The 21483-nt window shown below is 38.2% G+C and overlaps 1 protein-coding gene across 1 annotated transcript in view; it reads left to right on the top strand.

The window, feature by feature from the left end:
• The window catches only part of LOC110045429 (poly [ADP-ribose] polymerase tankyrase-like), a 41405-nt gene that overhangs the window by 11916 nt on the left and 8006 nt on the right, over nucleotides 1-21483 (top strand). Inside the window, exons 12-40 of the mRNA XM_089296253.1 lie at nucleotides 420-576; nucleotides 818-1026; nucleotides 3047-3274; nucleotides 3910-3954; nucleotides 4352-4504; nucleotides 4944-5090; nucleotides 5864-6031; nucleotides 6481-6630; nucleotides 6862-6966; nucleotides 7409-7441; nucleotides 7592-7657; nucleotides 8383-8608; nucleotides 9157-9192; nucleotides 10270-10448; nucleotides 11334-11416; nucleotides 12127-12242; nucleotides 12570-12807; nucleotides 13337-13514; nucleotides 14005-14081; nucleotides 14535-14627; nucleotides 15323-15482; nucleotides 15821-15976; nucleotides 16637-16754; nucleotides 17237-17336; nucleotides 17838-18021; nucleotides 18800-18982; nucleotides 19314-19484; nucleotides 20235-20431; nucleotides 20997-21102. Of these exons, the coding sequence (XP_089152379.1) occupies nucleotides 420-576; nucleotides 818-1026; nucleotides 3047-3274; nucleotides 3910-3954; nucleotides 4352-4504; nucleotides 4944-5090; nucleotides 5864-6031; nucleotides 6481-6630; nucleotides 6862-6966; nucleotides 7409-7441; nucleotides 7592-7657; nucleotides 8383-8608; nucleotides 9157-9192; nucleotides 10270-10448; nucleotides 11334-11416; nucleotides 12127-12242; nucleotides 12570-12807; nucleotides 13337-13514; nucleotides 14005-14081; nucleotides 14535-14627; nucleotides 15323-15482; nucleotides 15821-15976; nucleotides 16637-16754; nucleotides 17237-17336; nucleotides 17838-18021; nucleotides 18800-18982; nucleotides 19314-19484; nucleotides 20235-20431; nucleotides 20997-21102 (4062 nt within the window). The remainder of the gene's footprint in view (nucleotides 1-419; nucleotides 577-817; nucleotides 1027-3046; nucleotides 3275-3909; nucleotides 3955-4351; nucleotides 4505-4943; nucleotides 5091-5863; nucleotides 6032-6480; nucleotides 6631-6861; nucleotides 6967-7408; nucleotides 7442-7591; nucleotides 7658-8382; nucleotides 8609-9156; nucleotides 9193-10269; nucleotides 10449-11333; nucleotides 11417-12126; nucleotides 12243-12569; nucleotides 12808-13336; nucleotides 13515-14004; nucleotides 14082-14534; nucleotides 14628-15322; nucleotides 15483-15820; nucleotides 15977-16636; nucleotides 16755-17236; nucleotides 17337-17837; nucleotides 18022-18799; nucleotides 18983-19313; nucleotides 19485-20234; nucleotides 20432-20996; nucleotides 21103-21483) is intronic.

Below are 21483 nucleotides of genomic sequence, written 5' to 3'. Positions count from 1 at the left end.
TATCACAGTAAAGATACTGCGGTGGATGGGGTTGAACCTGAATATTGCCCTTGTCCTAAATTTGTGGGTTTTCTCAGCTCAGATGTATGAATGTCTCAAACCTATTTATTGGGGCAACCTAGTCAATATACATGTACCAAGGTATTGTGATGGACTAGTCAACAGGCACACATTCAGACATAATTGTATGCCAAGTTGTTTCATGCTACAAAAACTGGATTTTAAGTTTTAGTGAGACCTTTGTCTCTTGTAACTGAGTTGTACATGTTCCACAATAACACATAATTATACATATCAGAAGTATAGTCTAATGTACATGGACATTTTAACAATCATTTTCAGTTTTGGTTGGCTACAAAGCTTTTTATGAAGTTGAATTTCAGAAGATGTCAAAGATTGTTTTCCTTTTGTTTAAACAGAGCACCATTAAGTTGCTAGTTGCAGCTGGTGCTAACATAAATCTTCAGACTGGCTCCTTCAGAGGAAATGTTTCAGCCTTGATGCTGGCAGCTGCTAAAGGGCATCTGGATGTTGTTAAAGCACTTGTTGAACTCAAGGCTTCACCTGACAAGAAAGGTAGATCATAACAAGCACATGGTGTTTAATCAAGAAACTGTGGCTGTATCTAGATGTGATAATATTAATTATATCAATTTTGTATCAAGCTATACACTTCCTACATACATGTAGTCTGAGGTACCAGTGAACATTTGAGACAATCAGGTCTGATCCAGAATATGTATTTCCATTTTATTGCAATTTTTAACTTACCGGTACTCCTGGTGCCATTTATTTCTGTATTATTTATCCATCATAGGTAAATGGAACAAGACAGCCTTGATTTATGCAGTGAAGAATGGCCACTCACCAGTTGCAGCATACCTTCTCAGGATCGGTGTTGATCCATGTGCTGCAGACACGTCTGGTAACACTCCAGTTCACTATGCTGCAGCATATGGCTGGCTGCATTGCTTGAAAATGCTCATAAAAGCTGGAGCAGATCCAAATGCTGCTAACCAATGGAAGGCAAGTATAGTGGTCTTGAATCTAGTTTCGCAGAACTAATGTAAGAACTGAGTGGCTGCTGAAAGTAACTGAGAGCTATTTTTCAGAAAATGCACTGATACATCGCTACCCTTGTAAAACAAATCTGGAATATTCTAGGAATTTCTAGAATTTTTCTAGGAATATTACAGAAATAATTTCTAGAAATTTCTAGAATTTACCAGTTTTCTTTTCTGGAAAATTCTAGAAAAATCTAGAATGTTAATGAAACATGCTAATTAGGGTGGAAATGCCAGCTTTATTGCAGAAATCATAATTCGGGATCAAGTAAGATTTTTCCAGCTTTTTCCAGGTTATTACAGATGCTGCTTTCTAGATTTTTCTAGAAAATTCTTGCATTCCCTTAATAAAAGCAGGCAGAGATAATGTATTCATTTCCAGTTTTTTCTAGGATATTCCAGTTTTCAGGATTTTTCTGTGCATTTTCCCAGCCAGCATATAATTCTGATGGTTTTAGCTGGTTCCTTATAGCATATCAGCCCCTGCCAGCTATTAGAAATTAATTCAATTCAACAAAGGGCAATTGCCATGAACTTTACCAAGCTCCTTATTCAATAAAGGAGTCCCATGCCCAACAAATACAGGAGTCAAAACAGTTCCAAAACAGTAACTTTTTATTTTAAAACAATTTAAAACTTTCATGAGGCAAATTACAGTCTATTTCCTATCTTTTTTCGCTCCATTTGCTCTGGCCTTTTTTAGTAACAGCCCAAGATCTTTTCTCACAGATGACCTTGTTGCTGCTGGAAAGCCTTTCTTCAACACCATACCTATTAAAAAAAAGAAGCAAATGAAAATCAGCCTTAAAAAATCAAATATCATAAATTTTAAGGATTACATAACAAATGCTGTAATAAAGGAGATATTGAATTATGATATTACAAGTAATTGTTCAAGTAGATGTTTGTGACATTGGGGAGAGTTGACATGTAGATACATGTGGATATGTAGAAAACTGTTTTGAATGGTTTGGCAAATTTTTTCTAGGTAACTCTCTACTGTACCTTTCATTGTGTTTAAGTCATAAATTAAGGTTGCACTGTTCTGTTGCATAGCAACAAAGTTGACCCACTTTTTGCCATTGATTGCATCTATCTTAAAAACTAAGCCAGGGCTCCAAATTTTTGTGGCCATTGCCGATGAAATTGCTTGGGTTTTTTGAACAAAGTATGTCATCAATAATATTTTAACTGTTAATAACGTGTAAGATATTTATACACTCAATAATCAGTGTACACCACTATAAATAACTCCAAAAAAGAACCAGAAAAGATGATCAAATGCTTTGTTTAACAATGAAGTAATTGGTCATTAGTTGTAATCATACAGTCACATATAAATTGTAAGTTTTCTTATTTGTAATAAAAACTTCTTAAATACATAGCAAGCTGACAACTTAACTCATTTCTTTCAGTTGTTATCTGAAAAGAGTTAAATTCACACTGACAAAAACTGGAATATACTGGGAATTTCTTTCATTTTTGTTAAATCTCAATAAGCTGTAAACTGTTTCTGGTTTATTCCAGTTTCCTGCAAGAAATCAACCCTGGAAAAAACTGTCAAAATCTTGCAACAACTGGTAGATGTGTCAAGTTCCAGCTATTTCCAGATTTTGACAGAATCCAAAACTTGCAAAAACTGGAAAAAAAAATTCTGGAAAAAAGCTGGAATTTGATTCTGGAATAAAGCTGTCACATTCTAGAAATTTCTAGAAACTTCCAGACCTTGACAGAAAGCTAGAAATTTGTTTTGCAAGGGTAGTGCTACTTGTAAACTAATGTAATGAACAACATCTATGATGGACAGTACAATGCCGCAATGTCAAACATTTTTTGTCAGGAAAATGAAAACATAACACTTGTCAAACCTTTGATTAGTACAATTTTCTGTGCATGGCGTATAATTAAGTCTTATTCATGTGGCTTCATGCCACTCATTAAGATGTTCGGTACCAATCAGTTTTGAATAACTGATTTTTCAGGTCAGTCCACTAGCCATTGCTCTCATGAAAGACCAGATGCCTTGTGCTGATTATCTATTAAGTCTAGAAAATGTTGATGTCAACTTTCCTGATGACTGTGGACGCACTTTGCTCTGTCAAAAACTCCGCTGTTCAACTCTTAATGAGGTGTTGCTGCAGAAGGTGACCTTTCTTGTGGAGAAGAAAGGTGCAGACGTCAACAAAGCTGATATTGAGCAATGGACACCAGTAGGTTACAAGTTTGTTGTGAAAGTGCTAAGTGCTTAAGAGATTTAAAGAACTCTTTTCCAAAATGAGATACTTTGAACTGATTTTTTGTATCAGTGCCATTGAGATAAATACTGGATAGAGTTGGAGTACTTTACTTTTGGCTTTAATCACAAGTTAAAAAATGCAAAGCATATTGTTAGCATGATTTTTCTTACAAAATTGTTCTCAGTTGTGGGAAATGATACCCTAATTTTCTTTGATAGGCAAGCTTAAGGGTATGCAAAGTATACCTGTCATTCTCACTGATGTTGTCTAAAATTACATACTCTGCCATTTTATTGGACATATTCTGTAACCTTCCAAATGTTTAGTCCTCTTAGTCTATTGTTGCAGGACACCTGTATAAGTTACCAGCTATTCAGTTTCTTGTTTTTAATTTATACTTGGTTTACTCCTGGATGTGGAAAGGTTGAACTTATTGAGTTTTAAGGGTGCATTACTCAGGCCAAGAGAGTATAGTTGCATTGGGATAGAGGTTAAGTATGGCAAATTTCCTGGTCATGTATAGTTTATGGTGCAGGGGGATTCCCATGTGGTCATCAAGTTACCCATTTTCTGCATTTTGGGGATTTATTTATGTTTGTTGTTTGCAGCTTCATTACCTGGCCGCAAACTCTATTTTTGAAAGACAATCACGGGTAAGTCTTCTGTTCAATGTTTCAGATTTTTTGAGAGCCATCTTTTTTGGACTTGTTTTTCCTGTTGAAAGACATTTTGATTAGACACCTACATGTAGCCACATTACCATTAACAAAAAAAGCATCATCGACAGAAATGAGTAAAAGTCAAAAAAAAAAAACTTAGTTAAAATAAGTAAATTTAGAATCATTGGTTTGGAAATATTGTTGAAATGATGCACTTCACAATAGTGCATAGAGTTTATTTCATCTACGTTTAAAGGATGACCAGCATCTGGTAATGTAGCAAGAAGTGTTTCCCACAAGCCACCCAGAGTTCAAAGAAAAATCGATCCCCTTGTAGTAGCATTGAGATGTTCTTCATTTGCAAACAAATAGCTTGCTTCCATTTTCATAGAATGCGAGCTTGTCTTATACTCCACCTCCAATACTGATGATGCCACTGGCTGAGGTGTCATGCCAACTGGCTAGATTCTTCATATCAGCTGGGGCAGATGTGGATGCCATCAACAAAGAAGGTCATACACCTATTATGGTCGCCATTTTACAGGTGAGTTTCTTCAATGATGTCATCCCAATTGTCAAGGTTACCCACTGGTAACCAGTAATGGTGAACCTTTTTAGTGATGATGCACATTGTATCATAAATTGACAATGTCTTCGTCATCGATTTTACTGTAATTCAGAAATTTTAGTGGTCAATTCAGATGATACTTTCTGTTAATTGGTCTTAAAAAGGACAGTTACAGACTGTTATTACACATACCTTAGATGTCCTGGTACTTTCAAACTTTTGTACCGACTCTTTCCTCTATGCTTCCTGTGGTTAATTAATAGGGATTTGTTTCCATGCCAAGAATAATAGTGAAGATTTCATCATTGTTTCTGTTCTCTAGATTGAATATTAAAATGAACGACATACATGTATACGCCAGTTGCACCTTCACTTTACCCTAATCCTAACAATGTCCACACATCATTATTTTAAGAACAATTTTCCTCTGATTGGAACACTTTTGGAATGTGGAGCCAAGGGCTCAGTGGGGAAAGATAAGGATGGCTCTCAAGTGTTGCATTTGCAAGCAGGAAAGGCTGATGAACTGGACCTATCTAATCTTTACCCAGATGCTCAAGTTGTAAGTGATTTCTTTGTACAGAATCTGCAGTTTAGTACAAATCCAGCATGTTTGTAGGTACATCAGGGTTCCAGTTGCGGATCCAGTCCTTGGGCTAAAGGTGGGGGGAGGGGGGGTGGGTTTGTTTGCCCTGCAGGCTTCTCTCCCTTCTACGATTTCTTTTTTTAACCCAAACAAGGGGGTTGGGGGCTGGGGCCCCCAGGCTCCTCCCCTATATCCTCCACTGGGTTCTTAGGGCTGTCATCTAGCTAGGCCATGCTAATGATGCCCGCTTTTCTTGGGTAGATAGAGCATGTGTTCATGTGTGTACAAGGTTTGCAGATTTGTTTTTGCGAGAAGCTGATGTTACATAGATTGTGATTTTGTGTTGATTACCAGAAATTAAATCCCAGGAATTTCGTGGATTAACTTCCCTGGCCCCAGTTAATTAAAAGTAGAGGACAATGCAGGTTGTTTTACCAACATGCACCCACTGGATAGTGATTTATCTGACAGATAGTATTATCTATCCTTTGACCTTGTAGTAAGGGCACAGAACTACACAGGAGGATAACGATAACTACAGTGATATTCAGATATGTGAAACCCTTTCAGAAACAAGGGCAGGACGATTGATATGAGTTTGTTGTTTTGTGTTGATTACCAGTATTTGAACATAATTTATTAAAACAGGAACATTAAACCAGGAACACGTAGATGGGACTGGTTTAGGTTAAGGGTTGGATTTTTACTCTTACCATATTAATCAAACTTTGATTTATAATCTAATCCAGGTGTTATCTGGGAACCAAACTGAGCAGCGTGAACAGCAACAGAAGCACTTTAAGTCTTTGGTCATGAGAGCAAGCAATGAAATGATGGAAAAATTGATTGCTGGAGGAGCAGAAATAAATTGTGTTAGATCAGATGGCCTCACGCCTCTTATGCTTGCACTTTCAAAGGTAGATAAATATGATGTCTTTATAACTAACATGGAGAAACTTCAATGATGTATGTGCAGGAATAACTGAACAGTACATGTATATGAGAATACTATGAATGCACTGGGTATAAATTATCTGATAAATGAAAACTAGTTGATGCCCAGTGATAGCAAAATACATGTATCTCAGATAGAGGAATACATGTTCATTTGGTCTAGAAGTTATGTCTCTAAGTCCTAGCACGGATTTCTTTACCCCAAGGATCCAATTTTCACTACAGGGCTAGTTATCCAGCAGGAGATTTCATAAGGCATAATTTAATGGTTCGCATTTTCCTTATGTAACTGTAGATCTAGTGCTTGACTGGTTCTTGTGATGTCAAACAACCTTTTTATGCTTCCAAGAATCATTATAATTGCTTTGTCATGAAGCAACCTCAATTGAATATTAGTTTGCTCTGTTCACAGGGAAATATGGACCAATTTTCTATGCTTCTTGATCACGATGCAGATCCCAGCATAGGTCTCGCGAGGAGTGGAAGAAACCTCCTTCACATGTTAGCTACTGGGTGTACTGAGCATGACCTTAGAAGGTACATGAAGATTGTTCTAAAGAAGGTATGAATGACGAATCAATTTAAACCAGCACCCTTTGGCTCTATCATAATTATTACTTCGGAAAATGTTGGCCAGAATTCAGAGACTGAACCAAGTCTGGAAATCGGTTACTTTAGATATTTCTATCATGCAGGGAAAACAATTTCTTCCTTTTCAGTTTGAAAATCTGACCTAAAATTGTGTGCTCCATTATAATTGTTAACTGCACATCTTTGCCTTGTTACATGTTAGACCAGCCCAGAAAATCTCCAGGACATGGCCAATTTGGTTGACAACAATGGCTTTACACCTCTTCTTCAAGCCTGTGAGACTATTGCTTCATCGCCTCCCAACAAGGTGAGGTTATTTCATTTGTAGGGTTAGTTAAATGTACTTTATGTTAGTGTCACTATAACGAGGGAGTGGGTAAGCAAAGCAAGGTAAGCAAAGTCTGTTATCATATGATGGATGTTTTCTTGCCTTTAATTATGTCTCAGATCTCTGTTACCTCAACGTAACTGTTTGCTAACAATCCTCTCATTGGTGTTTTTTGCAACTTGCTGTGTTCCATGTTCAATCAGTTGTGAATTACATATTGTTCCATTGTTCACCTCTCTAATGAGGTTAAATGGAGTATTTCATCTGCTAATAACTGAAAGCTTGAGAAATAACAGCAGGCCATCATTTAAGTGTTTTGCAGTATACAGATGCATTTAGAAAACAAACATTTTAAGGTTCGAAAAGTTGAAAATAGGTTATGAGTTCCTGGTTAAATAAACACTGTGTTTCTGGATTTTAGGAAATAACTGAATTTGCCAAGGAATTTATCAAGGTAAACCACAATTTCCTATTTAAACTATGCATGCCTGTGATTCCTATCTGTACTTTGATAGATAATAAAATATGATTGACTTACAACACTCAAGACTTCTTCACATTCTGGAGATTAGGCCTATGACATTGCATTTTGTTTTTATCACAGGCTTTGATTGACAAGTTTGGCTGCAGTGTAAAAGCAAGAGTTGGGAAAATCAACAAAAGCCCAAATGTATGTGATCATGATTGTGGACGATTCTCTCTGTCATTTGTTGGTTAACCTTATAGCTGTCCATTCCCGCAAACATTTGCTTGGGATGCAAGGTGTACATGGTAACTCGTGCCATTACATGTAGAGTACACTTTTTGAGGCTCACTGACGGAGTAAAACAAAGCAAATGTGTTTTTTTTGTGTGTAAAGTACGGCATTCATTTCATTCAGGTGGCTCTCTCTATAAGCTCAGCCATTTTCAATTCCTACAAGAAAGACTTGACGCTTGAGTTAACAAATTCCACACTATCTGATGACATGTCCAGCACTGCAGAGATCAGTGTAGTGTGCATTGTTGTAACCTAATGTTGAACAAGCAATCAGAAACGCCTCAGGGATAAGCGTTCTGTTACCGAAGTTTAAAAATGCTACACATGAGATGTGAAACTTCCGAAACTTCTAAACGAACCCTAGAAACGTTACTGCAAACTAGCTACAATCTTGAGTTGACGAAAGACGTTGATACTGGGTTAAGGTCCTCTAGGTTTTGTTGAAGTTAGTATTGGCGGAAAGGTCATTAATAAAAATTTCAAAGGTTGCAGGTTTACAGTTAACTCAAGGGCACTCTTGTTCATGTGTAAATAATGCCAACTCTGTGTAACGGCGTAACGGTGTAACAGTATATGCAGTAATTGATGTTACTTCATAGCTCATGGAGGCTTTCGAATTTGTGTTCATTTCATTAGGTGTTGTTGAGAAGTCCTGAAACTTTTGGCTTAAAGAAGGAGAACGGTAAGGAAACACTGACCATCCATAAACGTCAGAAACGTAGTATGTGGAATGGCGGCAGTGATGACGACGATGATGATGACGACGATGATGACGACGATGATGATGGTGACGATGACGATGAAGATGAAGATGAAGATGACGGTGACGTAGAAGAAGATGCTGAAGAGGAAATTTCAAATGGTATACAGAACAACCTGTAATGTTACAACAGCATTTTTAAGCATAAAAGGGATGATAAGAAATGATTAAAACAATTTGCTTTTCTTCCAACAAATCATTTACTGCTAGCCAAAAGTGTTGCACAGAGTGCAAAAATGTACCAAAGTGAAGTTTTACTGATCAGTGACGTAATCTTATCACCATAAGTGCTTTTGCTGTGGATAAAAACTGTAGGATTTGTATAATGTAACTACCATTAACTTGTAAACTACCTTTATTGAACTAATTTGCAGTCATTAATATACATACTTAGTTCCAAAGCAAGCCTGCTTCCAAACTTCATCTTGGTTGATCTTTCAAAGCTAGTTCCGTCCCGTCCGTAGGAGGTCTCGTTAAAACTGTTTGCACGCCTGTGAAGAGTTGTATGACTCGCTCAAATTTTTCACTGAGCAATCTCTAACCATTTTTGAGATGTACAGATATTGCTCAAATATCATCCACTACGACCGAATTTTCCTTCTTTTGTGGAATGTGGCATTTGACTTTTTTCTAATTTTCTCTCTTCACAGAAACAAGTGACGCAGAAAATGATTATGGGGTCACAGGTTGGTAAAAAAATTAGCAGCTTAAGCAAACCGTGACGGCGACACCAACTAGGACGTCACCAAACTAAAGGTTTAATAAGTATGGCTATGCACGTGTGTTATAAATCATTGAATATTTCTTAAACGTCCTCTGCAATACAGCAAGGGGAAATGACCAAGTTCTGCATGTTTTGGAGGACGGTCAATTTTTCTTGTTTTCAATTGGAACTGAACGCTCAGCTGACATTTCACTTTAAGTTTGAGTAAGTTCTGAGCCTAATAGTCGCACTGAACAGTTCTAGACAGTTACCAAATTCGAGGGGAAAACATAACTTCATTTTTTTGCTAGGTGTTGTCCTCGGGTTCGCCGGACGTTGTCACTTTGCTTAAGCTCCCAAATGTCGTCTTTGAAGGGGCACCATTATAAATATGACTTCGAAAAATGATAACCGGAACGATGCATTTTCATCGGTGAAAACCGAATTACATGTATGATGGCCTGGGTTTGTTGAAACCTCCTATATAAGTGCACTGCAACTTATTGCTAATATATGTTGAGCATGCAGAAGTTGTGTTGTCAAATGTAAAAAGCTCTGACTGATTTTGTCCTCATTCTTTTGTTGTTTCTTTGAAAAAAATCGCCACAAAGTAAATTCTTGCAATTTGTTCCCACTCAACAATATCACTAATATCTCAACTCGACCGTTATTTTCGCATCGTTTTCACCGAGGACGCAGCAGAATTGCCGTGAAACATGTAAATGTTTTCGTCAATAAATGTTTTGATAGACTACAAAAGGTAAAATTAGAGTTGTTAAAGTTCTAAAGTACTAAGATACTACAGTGTATTGCCCCGCTACACCGGAATTCCAGCTCAGCTTTGGCGAGCTGTGCCAGGAATTGTGAAACGTTTCATATTCATGTAGTAATCAAGCATTGTGCTGAATTAAAATTTTTTTTTTCTCAAAATTCAACGAAGTCAACGATGCAAAGAGTAGGACGGTGAGTACCACTAAGTCACTAAGTTACCAAGGTAATCATAGTTACTATTGAAACTCGTCAAAGTAACAGACTAAAGGATGGTTCTATTTTTTGTCAGGACTGTTCTCTTGCCTTCACTTCCTTGTTTATGAAAGCTGGAATTTTTATCCATTTTTGGACCTGATGCTGGGATACGTGAAAGATGACCAGTCTGTTATCAACTGCTTTGACTGCCATGGCCGCACACCACTTCATTTAGCAATCAAGTGGAGAAATGCCAAAGCTGCTAAACTTATGGTACAGTTTTATCTTGTTTGGATCTCATGACCCATGTTTTAGTCTATGGTAAAGTAAATTGAAAAACGTTTTTATAATGAAAAAAAAAAAAAAAAACAGAAGATGACAATTGCCAGTGTTTTTTTTTTCTCTTTTTTCGGTTTGGCAACCACCATTGCTGTAAACAAAAGACAATAAGGCCCAGTTCAGACGCCGAACTTTTCATGAGCCGAACTTAATTCGAATTTGGACCGACCTAAATTATCAAAAGTACACCTGTTGATTCAGACGTCGAACTTAATTCGTCGAACTTTATTTAGTTTAAACCAAAACACATCGAAATGTTAGCGATTTTCAGGCAAAGTAAAAACTGCTTGTAAAATACGTTATAATAATTTAGACATTAGGTTCGGCTCATGAAAAGTTCGACGTCTGAATCAAAGCCGTTCCAAAGCCGAAATTACCGACTGAGCTAGGCGGGAAGAACGGCTGGGCCGTTCCAAATTCAAATAGCTGTTCTTAACTGATTCAGACGCCGAACTTTTCATGTACTTAATTCAATGTATTTGGTTCGGCTCATGAAAAGTTCGGCGTCTGAACTGGGCCTAAGCGATGACTAAGTCCTATAAAAACAAAAACTGTTTATACTGAACCCCAAGTAATACTAGAATAAGTTGCCAATCCAGGATTAAGAGTCAGTTTAATGTGCTCTCAGTAGTCCCTCCTCTTAGTTGCTCTTGCCTGACATTTTAAACTTTGCACAATGTCAAACTAACACTCCGAAAAACCATTTTGAAAAGACAAAAATAAACGTCTTGGTCATAACTTTTATAGATTGCATTACTGTTGATCACCCTTCAAACAACTGTGCGTTGAAGTAGTAATAAATGATATTTTCGTCTTTAGATCGATAATGGTGCAGATGTAAATATCCGGTCCTTGAATGAGAAGGAAGATGGATTAGCTACACCCCTGATTCTAGCTGCAAGGTGCGAGAAAATATTTTATGGCTGTGCTGATTATTAGTCTGTGCCGGTCAGGTTTATTTGGAATATGACGCTCCATCCTCACTACACTGGAGAATTTTGAGAACGCAGCTTTATTTCTACGGTTAGGCCCACTGTCCACGCTAATCTGTCACGAAAACGGAGCTTTTCAAAAACGCTCTTCAAACTGGAGGAATTTGAAAACGCTGGCTTTGCGTTTTAGTGTGGACGGAAAACATTTTTAAAAACGGAGCTTTTCGAAAACGATGACGTGATGATAATTATGTGTTTTCCTTGTCGGAGTTTCCTCACACACAATCCAAAATGACCAGCGATTGTTGCGTTTTCAAATGGAGAGTGAAAACACCGTTTTCAAATTTCTCCAGCGTAGTGTGGACGGGTCCTCAGTGCTTAGGCAGTTTTTCTGGCTTTCAGTTAATTGCAAGCAAAAAGGTTTGATAAAAACACTTTTGATGGGGGTCTAATGTATTTAGTAATCCTGTTCTGAGTTCGAGATTGATGATGTTCACAGATTGTTTTGCACTTAGTGGAAAGCTGATAAAATGTGATTGGGAAAAAACCCTACACAGAATACACTTTACATGGACATTTCTTATAAGCAAGTTTAGTTTCAATTTTGTCGTAATTTTTGAATCAAATGCAGAGGCACGATTTGTGTAAAGCTATGATGACATTTTTGTTTTGTTTTGAAGGCCAGCCAATGTATGTCTCACTACCCTGCAAGACTTGTTACATGCTAAGGCAGATCCTAATATTGCTGATAACGTCGGACGCACCGCGCTATCATGGGCAGTCACCAACAAGATTGGTATGGTACCCTTTGCTGCTTATTATACAATTGGTCATTTTGGTCAACGGAGGCCAAACTTTAACTCTCCACAAAACAAGAAACTTGATTGCATTTTTCATTTCAATGTCCCATTCTTCAGTTTAGCATTTTACCGGGATTTTTCAAATATCAGGAGTCTTTAAAGGACCCTAGTCAACCTCAAATTTTTTGCAAGTAATTTAATCATTTTGGCTTTCGTTTAGGTGCGCTTCAAGCAACACTGTAATTGCCTTAGTGGAAAGTTTTAGTACCTTGTCTGTAGTGTCAAGTTAACATTGGATTGTGCCTTCTTATTTTCTGTGCCAGACACCAACTCTACCCCTCTGAAGCTCTGCACAGCATTACTTGACGGGGGTGCTGATGTGAACAGTGCAGATAAGAAGCAACGGACTCCTCTTCATTATTCCATAAATTATACAACAGGAGGCTTTGAGACAATCACCGAGGTGGAGGATTTGTTGATCAAATATGGAGCAAACACAGTTGCACTGGATTTGCACAGCAGGATCCCTCTTCACTACGCATTTGTGAAAATGAACAGTGGGTGAGCTGGCTGGTTAATAGTCTCCTGTTGTACCCAGGTGTCGAGCATCAAGCTTTTGAAACCACATTAAGTTGTATTTGCTGTACTTTTTCCCACAGACACACCGATTACACTATGTCTGATCTGTTTTCTGTTTATTGAGGTTGAGAAGATATATCAAACACTCAAGACAGTGTTTGACAGGTTCATTACCAAATGCCTCCAAGCTCGTCAAAAGTGTTCCGATACGTGTCGTATTTCAACTTTCTTCTCGGTCTTTGGAAATGTGTTAAACACGGCCTTTCGTGTTTGATATGCTGTATTACTTGAAATGCTTGCAAGCCACGTGAGCTTATCCCGGTTTCTGTAGCAGGAAGTGACCAGGAGTATTCTACTCCCCCCTGGATAGGATGCTAGTCCATCGCAGGGTTAACCCCTTGAATTGTCGAGGCATTGTTTTGTCAGAAGCAAATAAGCATGCAAATTTTCATAGAAACACTTAAATGCCTTAACACACAATAAACTGTATTTGCTGTTTATTTTCCCACAGGCACACCGATTACAGCATGTCTGATCCGATATCTGTTGTCAGCCTGCTGTGTGAGGCAATAACGGAGCAGGGTAAAGATGCCAAGACACAGGTCAACCATCAGGACAACTTTGGACAGACACCTCTCCACAGGGCAGCTCTCAGGGGTGCCACAATTTGTTCTCTCAATCTTCTTCAGGTAGAGAAATATCTAATAACCCTTGATGATAGTTTTGTTCTCATCCATCAGCTAGGAGAGTTACCTGAAATCTGAGCGCAATAATTTTGTTGGAGTTAACGTCATTCGCCTTTACGTTAAGTAATATGAGCAAAGAATTGAAACACCAAAATGTTTCCCAATGGGTTTTAGGAAAATTCAGGAATTTGGTTATTAATGCGTGGATATTTTTTAAGTAAGCAAGTTTGAAATCATCGACAATCCTTTATGGCCCTCATCCCCAAGCTATTAAGGGTTAATTAAGAAAAGAGTTGTTGTCTTTGGGGAGGAGAGGACTGACTTATCTCCAGCAAGTCATTTTGAGGGGGGCGGGGGAGGGTCCTGACAGAGGCGAATTTGTAGTTTCTATTAATTAACGAATTACATAACAGAAGGCTAAATTGTCTTCCGTGGTATTATTAATGATATCTATTCATGCAGAAAAATTCAATTCCTGTCATTCTTTCCACAGAAAGGGGGATCACTTGAGATTAAAGACAATGACGGGAACACTCCACTGTCATTAGCTCTTCGTGAGCGTCATGATGGGTACTGTTATTGCTATTTTAGTAAGCTAGGCATGTATGATTTCGAGCTTCGTCCTCAGAGTTGTGTTCTTGTTGTTGCTGTTTTAGAACAGAAGCTAATGTTGGATACCGTTAAGAGTACATTCAATGTTTTTCTAAAGAAGAGGAGATTCGTTGTTCTGATACAGCGTTTTGCATTGGCCAAAGTGGTGTTACATGAAAAAACTATTTCAAGAACACACCAAAACAGATATAGCATCCTTGAAACTTGGCTTAAATTGCTTCTCTCTATACGTTTTGCTTCTGTGTGGCCCATTGAAAGCCATTTTGATCTAGATTAGTACACCAAAACCAAAAACATCATTAATTTTAGCAATTCTTAAGAAAACCGCAGTCGATCGATGACACTAAAAGTTGCCCTCTCGCACTCATTCGTTACTTTTGTTGTAAAGCTGTTCTGTTTTCCGTACGTTAGTTGTGCCATGATGTTTATGCAGAGTAATGCACCACCATCTTGTCCAGTTATAAGACCCCTTACACCAGAGGACTGGAAAACATATGAAAAACAGTGAGTCATTCAACAATCATAAACATTAATGGAGCTAAGTAACGGTTTGCGCATCTGAATGTTTCAAGTTCGTCGTTTGTAATCCGTGTTAATCTTCTCCATCCTTAACCATCCATGTTCCTTTATGGTTTATTATTATCTCTATGGTGATTTTCTATCTTAGTAAACTTCTATTTTCAGGTTTCCTTAAATTTCAAGGTAATTTTATACGTGACCAAAAGAACTCAAGAAACTGTGATTGAGCTCCTTTAAAGGTCACTTGGAAAGTTTGATTCCTAGTGTTAGTCTGATGGCAAGGTGTGATTGTTATTTCGCATTACTCTCACTTCTCCATCCATCAGACGTTCACACCAGGTGAACTACCGATAGCTGTTCCTAATTTAAAACCAGTCATTATGCTGCTCTTTTTATTGAACGTTTTGGCTTTCTTTCATATACTGGAGATGGTCCTTGGCTTTACTAAGGTTCGATCGTTTTTGTGCAGGTTAAAGTTGTAGAAGAGTTGCTAAATACTGTTTAATTAGCTGACTATCTGATAACGAAACTGTGATGATCTTATTCTTAGTATTTATAAATATATAAGCTTTTTCAGCGTCCAGTCCGAAGTGTTTTCACCGTGTAATGTTTCTCAAAAATTAGGTATGTACACTTGCAGGTGCATCTGACTTAGTCTAGTTCATGATGTCTTTCTACAGGAAAAAGAAATATCGGTGGGTGTGGAAGAATGTTGTCGACTTGAAGGAGCCCAAGCCAGATATCAGAACAGCCTTCCGCGTGGTGATTGATAACAACTGGCAGGGAATCGCTTATTTAATGTTGGAGGTAGCCGGACTGGACTTTCTTGAAGCTATACAGGTGAAGTAAACGTACCGTTTTACATGTGGATTACCTATTTTCCCAAAGAGCCATTACAATAATACTGTAATGTTGTTAATAACAATGTTGTATTTCAAGGGTTTCTCAGTAAATTTCATCAGCGATTAGCATCTAACTTCTCTGAATTACTGTAATTTCTGAAGGATTCTTATAATAATTAGGACCTTATTTCCATTTCTTATGCAGTATCATTTTGTAAAACATGTAAGTCATTAAACAAACATTTTCTACGCTCGATTTTCTTTTGTGAAAGATGCACGAAAAGCTAAATTTGATGCCTGAATAGCTCAGTTGAATAAGAAGGATTGTGATTTCAGGCAACACTCGAATCGAACAAGCTTGATCTTGCATGGACACTGCTAAGGAAACAAAGAAAAGATGCATCGGTTCAGAAACTTGATAAGAAAGGACGTAACTTGCTTCATTTGTTAGCCATTCACTCTGCAAAACTGTGGACCCAAGTGGTTGAAAAGGTAAGCGCTATATTGAACTTGACTTCAGCCAGGTTACTCTAAGGGTAGTCTTGTTATAATATAAGTCATTGTGCAACCACATTTGGACATTTGGACAGTCAATATGATTGCTGGAGACGTCAAAACAGTTGGGAATAAGCTTTTTTTTAAAAAAAAAAAAATGTAAATATGTAATTTCTTTACCCACGGAGCACCAAGGAGTTCACAAGAACTCGTTCAGAAATGCCCGTGCATTCGGGATCGAATTGGAATTTGGAAATGTTGGTTTTTGAGGAGAGGGAAAAACCGGAGTACCCGGAGAAAAACCTCTTGGAGCAGAGTAGAGAACCAGCAACAAACTCAACCCACATATAACGCCGGGTCCGGAAATTGAACCCGGGACACATCGGTGGGAGGCGAGCGCTCTCACCACTGCACCATTCCTGCTCCCCCAATTATCTTTCTGTCAGTCATTAAAGTTTGTATATGTTTATAGCATTGAGTTACATGTGTATTAGTAAACATACTTCAAAAAACAAATTTAAGGTAAAATGTTTTTACTCAATCTAGAATAATTCTGTTGCAATGTTCTGCCTCTCAAAGCAAATTTCATTTTGTTAGGAAGCCTTACGAAATTATTGATACATCATCGGAAAAACTAATTTTCATTCATACCTTTAGATAGCCAATCACCTGGTTCAGAGGGGAGTTCCTGCTGGTGCTGTTGACTCACAGGGTGCCACGCCCTTGCATTATGCTGCCTGTAATCATAATTTGGCCTTCTGCAGGTTTTTGTGGGGTATGACCGTTTAGTACATATTACTTTTGTAAGAAATTGTTGTTTGTATGTGCGCTATTGAGAATTTTATTAAAGAACATCTTATTCAACACGTTTGGTGAAAACGGTCAGTGTCCCTCTGACACACAAGGTTTTGAGATACTAGTTATTTCTATTTTCCAGACTCCAAGTTACGTTAGTAAGGCTGTAAGACGTATATAATTCATCTACAAAACATTTGTTGATATGATCCAAGGTATATTTGATCTGTGATAGATTTGGGTTGCTGGCATAAGAGGGAGAGGAAATAATGCCATGTGCACGACTTTTGAAGTGATGTCAAAGATCTGTTCATTTCTGTGCATCAAAAGATTCTTTGTTCAAATTCTGTTGCGCAGCCAATGTCTTTCCCTTTTGAAATTGCTACGTATTTTAACGTACCAGGTCTCTCTATAGCCTGACCATGGAAGTTACATTGTCTTTGCTGCTTTGTTTTCTTTCAGAACAATCCCCATCATCCTTGGATATTGCTGACAACGACGGAGTCACTCCGTTTGCCGCAGTGTTTTCCAAGACGGAAAGTGGAATAATAACCCTTGTGGAGTAAGTTTTGTTCAAAATATGAAGAGGTCAATAAAAAATCGTTGCGCTCTTTTGGATCCATCGTAAGTGTGGAACAGGTGGTCAATCTTTTTCATGATTTTTGAAAATTGAAAAAATAACTTCAACAGTAAACGTCTGATCTTGAAAAACAATACTTTGAACAGGACAGTAGTCCATTTTGGAAGATGTGGGAGAGATACATGTGGTTTACAATAGCTCGGTACACACTTGAAATCAAGATTCAATTTCCAGGTTAAGACAAGAATTTCGTCCAAGTTATATTTTTATGGAGAGTTTTACCCATAAAAGTAGAAGAAACTGTGGATTTAAAGTAATTCAACCAACGCTATGCAGTGCAATCTTTGTCCCATATGTTTGTGTAATGCGCATGCGTAGTAGGTTGACTCGGCAAGGTGAATTTCTTACAGCGTTTTTTATGGGTATATGTATATTTTTTGAAGTGCTTACATTAAGTAACAATTTTTTTCCTGCAATCACAAGGTTTTTCGTAAGCCCGGCAAACTGCCACGTAAAGAAACTGGACGTTTGTTACAGTGTTCGAGACAGTAAAGGAGATAGCGGGAGCCATGACACCACCACTCCGTTGATTGAGGCCGCGTTGTCAAACAGTGAGAAAGTAGTTACGGACCTGCTGAAACATGGAGCATCAGTCAATTTCCCAAAGGTAATTGACAATACAGCAACAGGTCCATGCCATAATCCAATTCTTATTCTACAGCGATGGAGTCGAAATTAAGTAAGATAGCGTCATGTCGACTTATGTTCATGTACCATTGTCAGACCTAATATTGAGAGTTGGGTTTGTCGATGAGTGTAAGAGCTTGCAAGTGAAAGTTCAGTGAATAATTCAAGCATCGGCCGTGTTTACCAGTCCTAGTCTGGGAATGAAACCCTTGCATGTCACCGACTGTGTGAAAGCTGCTGAGTTGTACTTTCATGTAGTGCTGTTTGTTATGTTGTACAAGTTGTTTCTAACGTTTTTAAGTCTGTGAGTGAAACCCTAGTGTGACCATGTAAATGAAGGGTATTGAGAAGTGTTTTCATTTGGGATAGTTTATTAAACATGAAGCACAGTGATGAATGTGGATAAAACTTCTGTGAATAAAACACTTATGTGGGACCATCCAAGTGAAAACTATTCGGGATTACTTAAATAGGGTGTTTCATGTTGAATGCCCTGAAAAATGAAATTTTGGGCCTTTATATTCAATTTTTCACTGTTCTGTTCCAGGCTCTCGGTCAGTGGGGATGATCGAAAAAGCGGGTGGGCGACGAGCGGGATAGAGATGACTAACGTCATATATTTAATCTAGAAGCCGTGATGTGAATGGTATAATGCAAAGAAACAGCATCACTTGAATTGTATGCTCAGACGATTGAACGAGTGAATTAATCTATCTGTCCCCACAAGCTTCTAATTTAAAGTTTTTATGTTTACTCAGCACAACGGCCGCACTCCGCTTATGGAAGTTGTCCGTAGCAACATGCTAGACATGGTCAAAGTACTGATTTATGCCACTGATGACAGAGCTGTCTGGGAGACTAAGGATACTACAGATGTCGATCTGTCATTACAGGACAATGACGGAAAATCCATGATTCACCACTGTGTGCAAAACAGAAAGGTAACAACAAAGAGTAACCAGGTAACTGGATATACAACCGTTGCTACGATACCATACTGCAAAGTGAACTTTTTGCATAACGCGAAACTATCCGATTGTTGATTGTATTCTTGGCTTGCACGTGACATCATGGTCTTCATGTTAGTGGACAAAAGCAAAGGATTTCTAGTTCTTTTATCTTGTTTGGTTTTGCCATTAAAATCTTTAGGGACTGGTTACGAGCCAAAACGTGTATCTTCCTACTTGTATGTTTGGCCATCACGGAAATCAATAGATCAGTCATTACAGGTTAGTTCTCCAAATAATAAGTGTAGTCTTTTTTTTTTCATAGTATGGATCTGCCGAAAATGTCGAGATGCTAAAATTTCTGGCCAGCTTTGAAGCGCCACTGTCTCTCAAAGACTTAGAAGGACACACGCCACTTTACTATGCTAAACAGCAGGGATCTGGCATTATGAAAATTGCGCTGGAAGAACTTCTAGAGAAAGCTGAGGCTAGCAAGGCGAGTAGAAAAGAATGAACTTCGTGGTAGTTTATCAGCTATCTTCAAATGCCGATAATGACTCCTGTTCTCCTCCCCCTCCTGAAAACAAGTCTACCAAATCTTAGTGCAAAAAGGTATCTTGTCTTCTCTCGGTCGTTTACTTCTCTACTATAGACCTTGTATTTCACCTTACAATGTATACCGTTCCCGCTTGGTTAAAGGGCTTCTGGTTCTCTTGATGGCAGAGTTGAGTTGACTTGTACCGTGCGGTCTTCTAATATTGACGTAATATTAACATTAGTCCAATCACACTTGAATTAATTCCTTCCAATAATGGGCCCTTCCAAATGTAAGTTCACCAAGAGACTCTTTCCAGCTTTATATTCCAAGACGATCTGTTTTGTAAGGCCAAGGGGTGGGGATCTCACTGAAACTTCATTGTAGTCGCATTAATACAGTATTTGTGTAAATTGTATCGATCATCTAAGTGCCACAGACGCACTTTTCTCTTTTCAAGTCCTACCAGGCAAGTGATCCATTACATCTGCAGTCGTAAATCTTTGGCTGAACTTGCCACAATTCGACCTCAGGAGTCTCAGGATAAAATAGGCAAGCGAGCGAAGCGAGCTGTGAGGTTTTAGGCCGCAAAGCGGCCGAGCTCGGGATGAAGTCGCGAGAGGGTCATAATTAAACAAGACGAAGGACTTTTCTGAAAGTCTAATCGTTGCTTTGTCGCTCCTGTTCATCTCCTAAATTCTTCTATAACAGGACACAGAGGAGCCAATGGAATATGACTCGGGATTTAGTTTTCTTACTTCCAGTGATGGCTTGTGGGAAGGCGTCACGCCAGATCCTAAAGCTGATGCAGAGAAAATACTTCAAGATGCGAAGGCACAGGATAAACCAGCCGACGAGGATGACACTAAAGTCAAAGTTGATTCAGCCTTCCGTATGGAAGGTGGAGGGTATGTGTCAGAGATTGTACAGAATGTACACAAGATGTTGATTCAAGCCTGTTTCCTTTAGCTTGACGTTGTAGGTAATCTAGAACGCTTAGCTTTTTCTTTAGGTATGTGTATACCCGTATCGGGCCTACAATATTGTAGGCGTATCATGTGTAGACACCGAAAGCGACGGGGACCGAGAAGATGCGATTTAGAAACGAGAAAAATAAGCCACAATTAGTGTAAAGCCATGTCGGGTGGCATTATTTTACTCTTCACCGCACAGTTCCTAAATTCAGTGATGTGAAACTATTTGATATTCACCCTACATTGTCCATTAAAAGTACCTTTGACCTCGTTTTGTCATTTGTATAAATATAGAGGTGAATATGCGATGTCTTTAATAAGGTCAGGGTTGAAGAAGCCCGTCTATGGAGCCTCAAAAAAGACTGAATAATTCTATGCCACTAAGAGCTTTCTAAACGAAACTAAAATTAAATCAGAGACGTGAAAAATTTAAAGGTGATGGCCAAGGCAACTTTTTTTTGGAGTTTGTTTCATAAATATATATTTTTTTATTTTACAGGGAAGTATTTGTCGACCCTGAGACTGATGTGCCATATGATATCCTCATGTCCAAAGTTGACGTCAAATATGGAATGTTCGGATTAAATAACTTCTATAAGATGCAGGTTAGGTCTTTGTAGTGAAATACGTTTGCTATTGGTGGTTGATAATTTTAGCGTACGCGTCTCATTCTCTAGCTACATTTTAAGTTGTTACCAAAACTTTGCTTGCTTTCTTCCAGGGAGTGAAACATTGTCTAATCTCTCATAATGTAACATAATGTCTTTGCGCTGGGCAGTGCCTGTTAGTTCGTATACCCGCCTGTTGATTAGCTCTTTGCCTACAAGTAGTTCATTCCTGAAGAAATTTAAACTGTGCATGGAAGAACTAAAGAGAGAAACATATTCTCTGAAATGTTGCAACTTCCATTTTAGCAAGGAAAGGGTAAAAAAAAGTGTATCTTCAACTTGATCGGACATCTAGCGTTTGTGATGCTAGCGAAAGCA

This window comes from Orbicella faveolata, unplaced genomic scaffold (genome assembly GCF_042242905.1).
Source record: "Orbicella faveolata isolate gen_17 unplaced genomic scaffold, um_ofav_v1 contig_26, whole genome shotgun sequence".
Taxonomy (NCBI): Eukaryota; Metazoa; Cnidaria; class Anthozoa; order Scleractinia; family Merulinidae; genus Orbicella; species Orbicella faveolata.
The sequence above is the reverse complement of the archived record's forward strand: the minus strand, read 5'-3'. Positions and strand labels throughout refer to the sequence as shown.